Here is a 14,379-nt window from a genome sequence, read left to right as displayed (position 1 = left end):
TTGATGAACGAATTATTAAAGTTGAAAATCTTCATGATGCACATTCTATAATTTGTTGAGAACAAAATGACATAACGGTCAATGGAAACCAAAGTCGTCGAACTGTTGAGGGCTGGATTCAAAAATACACTGAAAAACAAAGTCACAGCAGTCAGGGTACCATTGACTGTGACATGGAAGTCTGTGCGATCCTCCAAGGATATGCCTCCCCAGACCATCACTGACAAACAACCAAACCGATCAGGCTGGATGATGTTACAGGCAGCATAATATTTACCAAGGCGTTTCCAGACTCTTTCATGGATGTCACATGTGCTCATTGTGAGCCTGCTCTTATCTGTCAAGAGAATGGGGCGCTAGCAGCAGAAATGCCAATTCTGGTGTTCCCTGGTGAATGCCAATAAAGCTGCATGGTGCTGGGCTGGGAGCACAGGTCCCACTAGAGAACGTCTGGTCCTCCTGCCACCCTAATGGAGTCTGTTTCTGACAGTTTGGTCCAAATATGCACGTCAGTAACTTGCTGGAGGTCATTTTGTAGGACTCCGGCAGTAGTCCTGCTGTTCCTCATCGGGCAAAGGAGCGGATACCGGTCCTACTGCTGGGTCGATGCCCTTTAAAGGCCCAGTTCAGCTCTCCTTTTGTAACGGCCGGTCTCCTGATATCTCCTCCATGCTCTTGAGACTATGCTGGGAGACACAGCAAACCTTCTTGGCACTGTACGCATGGATGTGCCATCCTGGAGCAGTTGGATTACCTGTGCAACCTGATTTGGTTGTAGGTGCAGCCTCATGAATACCAGTAGTGACAAGGAAACTTAATAATGTCTTACTCCATTTTTCAAAACCATTCTACAGCTCATTTTAAATCCACATACATTTCCATCACCCTAATTAATTTTTATGACTTCCTCCCCGGGGGCCACATGGTGGATCGTGAATAGGATATCATGATGGTAAGGGCGGACCCTGTATCGTGCTGGCATCTGATCGTGAATAGTGGTGGTGGACCACGATCGAGGAGGCAGCTGATGGTGGATCCTGATGGCGGCAGTGGATCGTGATTCTGGACTATAGTGGCAACCGATCGTGATAGTGGATCCTGATCATGATGGCTGATTTGGTTTTTCCTTACTCTTGTTAAGGGTTAGGGCTGTTAAGGATGTCACACCATGTCAAAGCCCTATGAGACAAATTGTGATTTGTGAATATGGGTTATACAAATAAAATTTGATTGATTATGTCTTGTTTTACACATGTCATCTTTTCAAGTGGATTTAAGTTGTACATCTTGGATATAACGTTTATTTCATTTTCAGTGGTTATTAAGACAATATAAAATTGTTACAGTTTTACTGTGACAAATAAACAAGGTATTGAGAACATAATAACTTAAAAAAATAAGAGAGCACACCACAGCGATAGCTGTTACACAAGGACCGTGGATGTTTTTTTATTGAACATGCACAAACCACTCGCAGAGAGCACACAGACAAAGGCAATTTAGATGTTGTCAAGCATATGAAATGGAGCATATATAACAATGGGCTGCTTGACACATACAGTACAAGAAACTAGCAATAAGACTAAAAGGTTCAGTGTGTATACCAGTAAAAGCCCGCTCATGAATACCTTACCTCAAAAAAGGGGAATGTGAATAAAAACAAGAATTTAGATATATCCTCATAAAACCTCCTTGCTTTACCATGGTGCATTCTCTTTAGTGATGAAAAAACAAGATAAAATCATTCATAAACGCTAAATCTTGGGAGTGGAATGTCTGCATTTAATACAATGAATATGGTATTTGATTATTAGGATCATCCCCTTTACCATGCCATTAAGAAAAATGAGTTTAGACTATCCTAATAAAAAACTATATGGGAAATGTAAAAGGTGTTGTTTACTTTAGGTGATAACCAAATTCAAATATCTACCCAAAATGTACAAGACACAGAGCAAGAAAAAAATTTGTTCTCATATTTCGTCAATTCACTACAAAAGAGTCTACCTCAAACTTTAATCTTTTTAAAGGGATTCTGCCACTGGGTAAACCTTGTCAATTATTTGAACCTTTGGAGGAATAGGCCATTTGATACATTTTGAAAATGCCTTATCCATAGTGGACAGTGACTGCATTCAATAAATATGTAACCCTCGATTATAATAAAGAAAACTATGGATTTCAAAACAGTACAAATACATTTGTTAGATTTTTTTATCTTAAAGTAACAAAAAATAATCACTGAATTTGGCAATAAATACTTCACATTGGAATACATTATAGTGTTAAGGTTTATCTGAATTAGAGATATATGGAAATGCCCATGGACCGTAAACTAAACACGTTCCTTCAAATTGCAAATATCGCGAGATGTGTGGCGTCAATCTCGGTGGTGAAAGCGCAGCAGTTTTCGACCGCATTCGTGAAACAACCTCTACCGACCTTCCTTACATTCCCGTAATCCGTCTGCGCAGGGTGTGCTCCGGAGCTAGTCTCTGCACACATTTTATTATTATGAAACAAACCAAAAGCTAGAGCGCACACGCAGTCATATTTTTATAAGAAAAATAAAAATCGGTGAAGCAGGATTTAATTTGCCAAACCCAAGCAACGCGAAGAAGACACTGCCTTCGAAAAACAACGAAAGACGGAACGAGAGGAACGGTAGCACATACAGCAGCTAGCGTCATTGTTGAAAACGTGTGTGATTAACGTTAGCCGGTTATACTGTTAACCACTTATTTTTCTCATTTAGGGCTTTGTCATCCCTGTAAGTATTATAAGCGAGGACTATTGCGTCATATACTGATTGTGGGGGAGAACATATTCAGAATTGTGAAGTGTTCGAGTCACATTGATTAGGCCACGCACCGACATTTGCTAATCAAGCTAACTAGCCCACGTTGCTAACTTACAAAGCTAGCATTAGCGTTGACACTCCCATTTGTTTTTGTGAAGCTTACTGAGACTTAGTAAATAGCCCCTTCTTATAGAGGGTTGGCAAAGATTGACGTTTTTTTTAGACATATCCAACTGTTACAATTCCACATTTGTGTTGTTAAGAGCACGCGTGGTCAGATATGAATCCCAGTGCGCCTAGCTACCCAATGGCCTCCCTCTATGTGGGAGACCTACATGCAGACGTTACAGAGGCCATGCTCTACGAGAAATTCAGCCCCGCTGGACCAATTCTCTCCATCAGAGTGTGCCGAGACATGATCACCCGTCGATCCCTCGGCTATGCCTATGTCAACTTCCAACAGCCTGCAGATGGTAGGTGTACCGTCACGTAATGAAGTAAGGACCGCTAGCGAGATGAATGTGGCACCATTTTACTCCATTTTAAACGCGAACTATGCATGCCATGTTAAAGCAGTTGTTTCTATTAGCACTATTGTTTTAGTCAATATGTTGTGCCGTGGTGTAATATCAGATAAAGTTATGAATGACGTTTATATGTCATGATCCACTTGAGAGGTACAGAAGTCTTTGCATTGTGCAAAATATAAACCAGACCTGAAGCTAATGTCAGAGGTGTTGTCATCTGTTTCAGCTGAGCGAGCCCTGGACACAATGAACTTTGACGTGATCAAAGGCAGACCGCTCCGCATCATGTGGTCTCAGCGTGATCCCTCCCTGAGGAAGAGTGGAGTGGGCAACATCTTCATCAAAAACCTGGACAAGTCCATTGATAACAAGGCACTCTATGACACCTTCTCTGCATTTGGAAATATCCTTTCCTGCAAGGTAGGCAATAAATTATTAAGTTTGTCTGCTTGTGTGTTTTAGTGATTTTTTTAAAAACACTAATTTGCTCGACTTAAGTTTGCTGTGGTTTTAAAGGTGACTGTGTGTGTATTTTTTACACTGCATGATGCTCAGGGTTGTTGACATGCTCAAATCTTCCTTTTCCAAGGTGGTTTGTGATGAAAATGGCTCAAAGGGTTACGGCTTTGTGCACTTTGAGACCCACGAGGCTGCCGAGCGGGCCATAGAGAAAATGAATGGCATGTTGCTCAATGACAGAAAAGTGTAAGTGGGACTACATTTACAGCCAATGTTTAAGTCTGTGTTTTGGGTCCCTCTGATTAACATGAGTTATATATCTAATCAAAGTTTTTTTTTTGTGTTGAACTGCATCTTGTCCTAAAACTCACCTACCATTAATGCCATTTGGTTTTTCGGGTCTTCATACAACACCCCAGTTAAGAATGACAAACATGCCAGATAAATTAGAGAGACAGAAAGAAGTGTTTTGGGAGCGAAGTGATCTATTTGGATAATATGGTGTTATAAGCTCTTTGATCTACTCACCTCTATGCTGATGGAGGGGTGGCTGAAACACTTGGAGTTTTCGGGTTAACGGCATTGCAGCCTAATCCAATGGAAGTAACGTGAGCACGTCTTCGAAAACCCAACTTAAATACCGTAATCGTACGGCCTGACATTCAAATAGGCTATAAACATGGTGTAAATGACGCTGTTTCTGCAGTGTCGAGGCGTACGGACACCTTGATGACACCACAGGAGCAGTATGGAGGAGGCTTTTTACGTTTGAAGACGTGGTCACCAGTTACTTCCATTATATTGGATTAGGCTGATATGCTGTGTCCCCCTGAAACTGACGGGTTAGGGTGTGGACTCAAACACTTCATCCATCCTTCCATCGGCCTAGTGGTGAGTAGATATCTAGTGAATTTTAATTTTTCCTTAAACAACCCTGTTAAGCAGGAATAAGCCAAGTGTGTCCTGTTCTACAATTAATGGATAACACTTTTCATTGTATTCTGATTTGTCAAACTAAATATTTGTTTTCAACACTGGCGTACTTGATATTTGAGCAACAGTTAATGGGATACCGGCATCACTTAGGAGTTAAGAAAAGTCTAAAGGTTGGCACAGCATGAGTGATCTGTTGTTAACTTTCCCGTTTGACCAACAGATTTGTTGGACGCTTTAAATCCCGTAAAGAAAGGGAGGCTGAGCTTGGGGCACGTGCCAGAGAGTTCACCAATGTTTACATCAAGAACTTTGGGGAGGACATGGATGATGAGAAGCTACGGGAGATGTTCGGCCTTTATGGTAAGACATTTGGAGGTCAACAGATTTACGATTAAGTATGTTACCAGTGTCATTTGGCGTGTTGAGTTTTGATACACTGTTGTATGTTGTAGGTCCGGCACTCAGTATCCGTGTGATGACTGATGAAAGTGGCAAATCCAAGGGATTTGGCTTTGTTAGTTTCGAGAGACACGAAGATGCACAGAAGGTTAGGATCTACTCAATGTTCTTCGAAGACACGGCCTCCTTCCTATGTATTTGTCTATCAGCAAAATATAAAATGAGCTACGCTGTCACTGTACCTCTGCTTTTGGCTTTGAATATAGATGTGGCTCTTCTTAAAGCTTGTTTCAGTGAACTTCTGCTTATTTATTTGTAGGCTGTCGATGAAATGAATGGTAAAGAACTGAATGGCCGTCAAGTGTATGTGGGCCGCGCACAGAAGAAAGGGGAGCGCCAGAACGAACTCAAGCGCAAATTTGAGCAAATGAAGCAAGATCGCATGACCAGATACCAGGTTTGTTTAACTTTTTTGAACTTTTTCGAAGTGATAAATTCAGTATGATATCACAAGGGTGGTTTAAATGGACGTGTCAAGTTCAATATTGGAACATATGCCCAAAGTACAGCTATGTCAAAGGCACATTCTGCTGCCATTCAAAAATCTTGTGCTTCAATGTTGGTGCTACAAAGATAATAGTTGATTTGACTTCTTGAAATGAGTCTAACTGTCAATTTTGATGTACACCAGGGTGTCAATCTGTATGTAAAAAACCTGGATGATGGTCTGGATGACGAGCGTCTGCGTAAAGAGTTCTCTCCATTTGGAACCATTACAAGCGCTAAGGTAAATATTTCAATACTTTCTTAATTGAGTTTAACTTTTTATTGGCAAGACGACGAAGTATTTTAGAATAGATGCTAATCATTCCCTCCTTTGCTAGGTGATGATGGAAGGTGGCCGCAGCAAAGGCTTTGGATTTGTGTGCTTCTCTTCCCCAGAAGAGGCTACTAAAGCTGTAACAGAGATGAATGGTCGTATTGTTGCCACAAAGCCTCTGTATGTGGCCCTGGCACAGCGCAAAGAGGAGCGTCAGGCCCATTTAACCAATCAGTACATGCAGAGAATGGCCACTGTCCGTGCTGTGCCCAACCCTGTCCTCAACCCATACCAGCCTGCCCCACCCTCAGGCTATTTCATGGCTGCTATACCTCAGGTGAGCCAGTCCATTTGCAAAAAACAATCATGTACTTCTATTGCCATCCTGATATCATCATGTGGGTATATCAACAGAGACAGCAAAAACTGCGATAAATGGGGTGTCATGCGCCACGCATTCACACTCTGCATGTCAATATATTAGGCCAATCAGATGGAGCCCTGCTGCCCTAGGTGATGATTAGGGCTGAACGATTTGGGGAAATAATCTAATTGCGTTTGTTTTTTTTTCCCAAATATTGCGATTGCGATTTAATATGCGATTATTTTTCCATCGACCAAGGCAGCCCGACCAACCTCCGTAAGCAAGGGTCTCGCGCTGCGCCCCCCCCCCCCCCCCCCCCCGCAGACATGACACCAGAACTGCGCATCCCCCGAGGCAGCGGGCACGCGAGTGAGCGAGAGAGAGGTGCGCCGTGCTTACAGGCGCACCCTCTGCTGCTCAAGTAACGAGCCAGTTTTTATTAAATAAAGTTATAAATAAAAAGTGCATGTATGAACAGTTTCCTGAAGCTAATCAAATGGTCCCACTCCTCAGACTTTGGTTTTTAACCATTTCGAACACAAGTCACGTAACAGACAGAGTGTGTGTGTGTGTGTGTGTGTGTGTGGAGCCACAACACAGCAGACATTAGGCGGTGTAAAGACCTCGAGCGTCCGGTTTATGTCCGGGTGATCGTGACGGAGGCGCCGGGCCTCAGCAGGAACACCCCGTGCTGAGCACCTCCGTCTCGCAGCTGTGCGTGTAGGGGACCGGGGGGCTCTGGAGCCCCGCCTCCCCGGAGCTCGGATCGCCTCCCTGGGGCTCGGCTTGCTTTTCCGGGGAGCGATTTTCAGGTCCGCCGCCGGCAACGCGGTCACCAGCAAGATGAGCTCGCTCTGTGTGTCCGTCACGTCGAAGACTTGAGGCCCCTGTAGGTGATGCCGGCCTGCTTCGCTATCTTCTGGATCAGTGGAGTTTTGTTGTCCCGTGGTCTGGCTGCGGGTGAGGACGGCGGCTCGGTGCCCTACTCTCGTTCGCACGTGATAATCGCGCATGTTGCGATTAGGAAATCGCGTTGTATCATATCGCGATTTTATGGCAAATGCAATTAATCGTTCAGCCCTAGTGATGATTTAAAGACATTGATATCATTGACGGGTTTTGCGACATTGAATCATTATCTGAAGAAGAGAATCAAGAGAAAAAAGAGAAATCTGACTGAGCAACGCAGCTACGTCAATCTCACTCCTCCAGCTAAACTCTACTGGGGAAATTTCTAGTGATCCCTTTTTATCCTAAGTTGAATTCATCATTCTGCGCGGCTTATTATATAAAGGAATTATGTAGCTTATTTATGATCCCAGAACCTGAGGGAAAAGTAAGAGAGCACACACGGAGTCTCTCTCTCTCTATTAGCTGAACTTACAAGGCTTAACATGATTCGCTTGAGTTTGAAGTTGATTTGTTTGTCACAACAATTTCAATGCTGATCATCACGTAATGATTGGTACTTTTATTAATGAGTTCAATCTTTCTTCAGAGTAGCGCATTCATTCGCCGCTCGCTTGCTCTTGTAAACTCAGCCTGACAAGAAACAATTTAGTTGTAACAATTTTGTTATTTAAGTAAATATATCTAGAGCTGGTGGAGATGGCTGCGTGCTCGGCTTGGTTTGGCGATGTTGGTGCAGCGTGAATGACAGACACACATGAGGATGTAAATCGCAGACAGAGCCACTAAAAACTGTTAAATATATTTTTCACGATCTAAATGTATATGAAAACACCCCATATTAACTCTGTAAGTGGACATAGTGGAGCTGTGCATTGTTCCCTGATGTCTTCCCGACCTTGTGGCGCTGCGGCCCGGCCGTGGAGCTGTCTGTGGTCTCTGCGTCAGTAGCAAGGGACCGTTTGTTCATTTATTGCAAATCATATCGTCATCGCAATATCAAACAACGTTATCTGATATCGCATGTTTTCTTAATATCATGCAGCCCTAGTACTTGTGTACATTATATGAATCATAGATGGTTGAAGGGGAATTGGGAGTGTCAGTAAAATACAATACAATGATGAATCTTTGCTCCCAACCATGTCAGGCCCAGAACCGTGCTGCTTACTACTCTGCCAACCAGCTGGCACAGCTCCGCCCAAGCCCCCGTTGGGCCACTCAGGGAGTGCGTCCCCAGCGTAAGTAACCACAGTTGAATGGGTCTTAAAATACTCCACTTATAGCAAGAATGAAGTACACACTGGAATCTGCTTGCTCCATATGTTAAGTCAGAGAATGACTTAAGGGTTAGCCTTCCTCTGGCTATTATTCTTTATTATTTTGCTGAAGTTACTGTTGGCCATCTAAATGAATAAGAGTGTTGCATAGTGTTATAAACCCACTTGATAACATTAACCCCAAAATAATGCATGCAGCACTATCACTTTAAGTTAAGACGTTAAGCCACCGCTTAACACCTAAAGAACAATTCTAACTACATTGTGGTTCTCTTCTTTTTTCTGTTCTCTGTTCATTCAGACTTCCAAAATATGCCAGGTGCCATGCGCCCATCAGCTCCCAGGCCACAGACTTTTAACACCATCCGTCCCAGCTCTACCACCAACACCCAGGTGCCACGTATGATGGCTTCTCAGCGCATGCGTAAGTATTTCAGGTTAAGGAACATAAGAATCTGCTATAAAATTTGTTCCTCTGTCACTTTGTTTTTGTCACTAGATGGAGTTAATTGCCTCTTTTCCTCCTCTCTTACCTCAGCCACCCAGGCCCTCGGCCAGCGCCCTGCCGGTGCTTCAGCCACTGCTGCCCCAGTGCGTGCCATGCCCCAGTACAAATATGCTGCTGGTGTGCGCAACCCCCAGCAGCACATGGCGTCCCAGCCACAGGCCCCCATGCAGCAGGTAAAAATCACCATGACTTTCATTGCCTCAATATGAGGAATTAGAAGGGGGAAAAAGGCAGTTTCATTTCCAAACAAGGTGATAACACATAGGTTTCATGTTTTCCAAATGCATGTGGTGACTGAACACTAAATAAACTTGACTATACTTGGTGATTAATGACAGCAAAATTTAAAGCACCGTTTCTGTTTTCGGTGCTGGCTAAGCAAGGTCTTTATTTAGTGTGGAAGGTCAGAGCTGGCTTACTCAGGGCTGAATAGACAGAAAAAGCTGAAATTCAGTTGCTTACATATTGGATGGTGTAGGAATGCATTACTTAGGTTGTATATGGTTGTTTTACTCTAGAACCTGCCTTAGTTATAGCCAACTAAATTTAAGAACTGAAACTGAGAATTTAACTTGTTTATGGCAATGGCATATTTAGACTTAATTTATATTAAACTAATTCATTTATAAATTTAAAATTCTGAATCTGCTATGAACATTTGTATGTCCTGGATTTGACAAGAAACAGTGCCAACTAGAGTAACATTCTACTTCCAGCAAAGCCCACTAGTCCCCATAAATTAAATGAAGTTACACCAAATTGCACCCATTCACCCCCTTAATGTGCTGTTTTTTTCATCAAGATACATGTTCAAGAAAGTGAAAAAAAAACCATCCTGGATTTACTCCTTTGCCCAAATCTGCCACTTCATTTAATGGGTTATTTCTTCTTTTTCTTTGTTTGGGGAAATATTAAGTAGCTTTTATGTAAACCTACTGACGAATTAACAAATGGTCGGGCGAAAACATGACCTCCTTGGCAGAGGTAATAAACATAATTTTATGTTTATTGTTATATTTACACACGAATCAGAAAAATTCAAACGATACGCGACACTACTCATTCATTCATTTATCGAGTCTAGAACTAGATTGTAATACTGCTCGGTTTTGTTTAACATTTTTCTGTATTTTTTTTTTCTGTCTATAGCCTGCTGTCCATGTCCAAGGACAGGAGCCCCTGACTGCCTCTATGCTGGCTGCTGCCCCTCCTCAGGAACAGAAGCAGATGCTTGGTAAGTACTTTACCTCTTCTGACTTCAATAGTTTTGCAGGGTTATACTAATATAAATAAATTATTAGTCCCCAAGTTATTTGACAACTTGTGTCTGGTTTCTTACATTGACATCAATAGTATTCATAATAGTTGTTGCTAACTGTTCTTTCAGGTGAGCGTCTGTTCCCCCTGATCCAGAACATGCACCCCAGTCTGGCGGGCAAGATCACTGGTATGCTACTGGAAATTGACAACTCAGAGCTTCTTCACATGCTCGAGTCACCCGAGTCACTGCGCTCAAAGGTCAGTTAATGGCTCATATGTCAGATTTATCTCCTGAGGCCGGTTGGCTGCGATTGTCATTATAATTAGAATTTGATCATCTTTAAAATATTTTTGTTTGAATTACCGTTAGCCTGGTTGCTATTTAGCATCTACGTAAAGCAATTATCATGAATGGACAGCATATAGTTTGAGCTTATTATTTAACTTGAAAGAGTTAAATGTGAAAATGCTCCATATGCAGTATTTGTATATATTTACTTGTTTCAGGTGGATGAGGCTGTTGCTGTGCTTCAGGCCCACCAGGCCAAGGAGGCTGCTCAGAAGTCCACCACCCCTGCTGGTGTTCCCAGTGTCTAAGGTGTGTGCAAGGAGGAATTCTGTTTTTGTAAATTCACAAGTTAATTAAAGTGTTAACTTCATTATCAATATTCTTTCTTACAGATTGACCATTTTGAAACCTGCTTCACCGATGGAAAAAGAGAAAAAAATATTAAACATTGAAAAACCTAAAACTCTGAAAACATCGCAAAATGATAAATTATTTCTTATAAAAAAAGAAAACAATTGACTTTGCCAGGTCTAGGGATGTTTTGACTAGACCTTGATCATAAATAAAAATTTGTTGAAAAAAAAAAAGCAAAATAGAAAAAGTTGAATTTATGAATTTGAATGCATTCCTCTGTTTTATGTAATTTTACTGTCAGTGCAAAGAATATCAGCCATGTTCACGAAAGTGGTAGCTGAGCGATTTTGAAAGGTGATTTGTATCGTAAACTCCAGGCTGTAATAAATTCTCATTCAAAAGATGTGCCTGTTTTATGATATCCATTATTATACTCCGTAAAAATAATGCACACATTTACACCAGTTGATAGAATTCATGTGTTTGTCATATTTGCCATATCTGAAAGCATGATGGTCTGGTGTTATAACATGATTCTCACCGATACCTGGTGGAAGACAGCTCTTCCTCCCTGTGAAGAGTGTCTTCCAGAGCTGGGGGTTCCCTGTCCAAACCATGCCCCCCCCCCCCCCCAGTAATATAATGCAGTTCAACTTATTTCTGACTGACACAAATCACTTTCCAAAAGGCCCCTTTTATAAATGACTAGCATAAAATAAGATTAGTTAGCTTTCACTGCAATGCGCTCAGGGTTAAGGACAGGATACCGCTGGGATCTGGCATCAACGGTTTGGACAGGAAATCCCAGCCCCCTCAACTGACAACTGGTATGTTAGGTAGAAGGAAAACAAATTAAGTGCTTAAATGTTTTGATTGTGATATAGCTGAGGACTAAAGACCCCGATCAAAAGATTTATTACAAGCATATTTTGAATATTGTGCTTTGTTGTAAATACAGCTACTATAAATTTACTTGTGTACTGTTTCGACAGTATTGCAACACTGAAACTACGACTTGAAATATGAACTTGAAACATCTTGTTACTCATCTGTCCCTTGACTAGGCCAATCACCGGAATGAATGAAGCCAAATGAGCAACATGTGACACCTGAGAAGTCAATTGCGATGCGGCAGTTGTATATCATAACACATTCACAAAAAATACAATCACAAAACTTCTAGTCCAGTTTTGTGATCAACTATAATTCCGCCCAAAATGTCAATCACAAACATCACCTTTTGTTATGATTTGTTTTTATTTATGACAACCATATTTTGGATCATACTTGCCCATTTACAATATAATTATGTGAATTATATGAGGATAAGAGCATCATTCTATTTGTTAATTTCAAAAAAGTATTGGTTGTGATTTAACCTCGCTTAATGATCTTTAAGGTATATAGTTTTAGGCATGTTTCATAAAATTCAAGGGAGACTATTTTAGAACCTTACAAGCTGTGATTCATTTTGTCATGGTACCTCACTTCATTGTGATGATCAGAAAGATTGTACTGAAGATATGTTGACTATGATGGTTAAAAAAGGGAGAACTTCATGAATTTTTTTTGTACAGATGAACATCAGATTCTGGCTGCCATATAGAATACCAGTCTATTTTCACAGGCCTCTGGAGTCTTGTGATAAATGATATTTAGGTTAAAACTTAGACGAATTGCATTGATATCTATGTAAACAAAAGATCTGTCTTAACATGACCTGCTTTATTAAACAAAGTGGATGAACATAAAGTTAGGCCTTATGTTTGGTTAAAAAAAGATCTTTCCATTTTCAGTAAAACATATCTCACCAAAACAGAGAGCATCTGTTCACTCAACATCTTCATGAGCACTAGACTGTGTTGACTTAATAATCCAACTCATTAAAAAAGCTACCACTTTTTCTCAGGGCTCACAGGTAAGTTGTGCTGATTTGTAATGGACTTATTATATGCAAAGTGGTAATGGTGAATGGTTTGTATTTATATAATTGTATTATAACTGTATTTATTATTTAATATTCCTTTACGATGTTTTTCAACCGTGAATTTGATTGATTCCAATCCTAAATACTTAAATATCTTATCAATGCCATATCCAATACATCCTTTATCTTATCAATGTACTCTCATGGCCCATCTCACCTACCATTACATTTTCTAAATGTAATTCATTTTATAGTCAAAAGTTGTTTGAATATGTTCACAAGGTCTCTTCTTATAAACAATTTATACCCTGCTCAGTCTTAGAGTTGTAGAAATTTTCAATATTTTTCCACTGACGAACATTATACAGACATGAGAAGGAAGTACTTTGAATACCCAGTTCCACCCAAAAATAAAAATAAAGCTGAAACTGTGACAGAGCCATTGCCTGCTAAAAATCTGTTTTGATATTTTTGAAAACCTAATGGTCAATGCTTTTTTCATTTGAACAAGATTCCATATTCATTCAAGGATGTATTTACAAAGAACCAGCTATCTTCAAATACTTCTAATATTAAATCAAACTTTACACTTATTTTGTATTATACATTTTTCGTAACTATAATATTAATAGAATACAAATGTGTGAAAGATATGTTGATTTATACCGTTTGAACCAGAGGGACCACTTGCAGTTTCCAGTAGGTTGCGCTGTTGAGCCATTCTGCCTCAGCTGCCAAATAATTTCCTTGTGTTCACCTAGTGACTGTCATTGTACATGTCCATTTTGAGCGAGATTGGAACCTGTGCAACGACATTAAAACCACTTCCTGTTTGTTGGCGTTCCATCGAAATGCACGCCGTTGCAGGTCAATGTAAAGGCTTAAGTGTCACAACATGGCATCACCAGCTTCTCAAGGCTTCCCTGACCTATTTTGAAGTGGATCAATTGAAAAATGTAGGCGGAGCATGTCAACGTATAAAACAGGGTACTTCCTGTCACAGATAGGGGACAATGTGACTATTAAAGTATATTTGCAAATATAACTCTTCAGGGCTGGTTCCTTATCACACATATACATTAGACAGTAATTGGAGCAAAAATATGGAAGTTAAAGCTACTTGAAGGCTCTCGGTGAGTCATCGAGATTCACTGCCAATTTGGCAGATTGGACTATATACATAGAAGTTATAAGCACTAATTGTTTTCTGGCGAATCATATAAATTCGCTGCCATGCCACGGCAACGCCCCCTGACAAAACCTCATAGTTTATAACTAAATCCTAAAAAAAAAAAAAAAAAAAAAAAAATCCTAGTAAAAACAATAGGTCCTTGCTCGTGACCTAATAATATTAGTATTTATGCTTTGTAGGTGACATGCAAGCTCCAGAGAAATCTTCCAGACCTTCAGGCCCATGCAGCTATGATGTAAATCTCGCGATACCATTTGAATATGTGAGCGACAACGAGAACAGTGAACAACAGAGCAAGCGGTAGAGCTGTTGTCGCTCGGAACGGAACTGATAGGTGGGACATAAGACTGAGGAA

At 40.8% G+C, this 14,379-nt stretch overlaps 1 protein-coding gene across 1 annotated transcript; it reads left to right on the top strand.

Moving 5' to 3' along the window:
* The first annotated feature begins 2,402 nt into the window (after nt 1-2,402).
* LOC133013550 (polyadenylate-binding protein 1A) lies at nt 2,403-11,308 on the top strand. The gene is made up of 15 exons (XM_061080522.1): nt 2,403-3,273; nt 3,554-3,747; nt 3,917-4,032; nt 4,943-5,082; nt 5,175-5,269; nt 5,441-5,578; nt 5,813-5,908; nt 6,006-6,278; nt 8,365-8,455; nt 8,796-8,918; nt 9,033-9,175; nt 10,152-10,236; nt 10,390-10,520; nt 10,770-10,860; nt 10,944-11,308. Exons 1-14 carry the CDS (start codon nt 3,081-3,083, stop codon nt 10,857-10,859), a joined length of 1,908 nt encoding a protein of 635 aa, XP_060936505.1. The 5' UTR covers nt 2,403-3,080; the 3' UTR covers nt 10,860; nt 10,944-11,308.
* Nucleotides 11,309-14,379: the final 3,071 nt, after the last annotated feature.

The sequence above is a fragment of the Limanda limanda genome, chromosome 11 (genome assembly GCF_963576545.1).
Source record: "Limanda limanda chromosome 11, fLimLim1.1, whole genome shotgun sequence".
Lineage (NCBI taxonomy): Eukaryota > Metazoa > Chordata > Actinopteri > Pleuronectiformes > Pleuronectidae > Limanda > Limanda limanda.
Note: the sequence above shows the minus strand (reverse complement) of the source record. Positions and strands in the feature narration are given on the sequence as shown.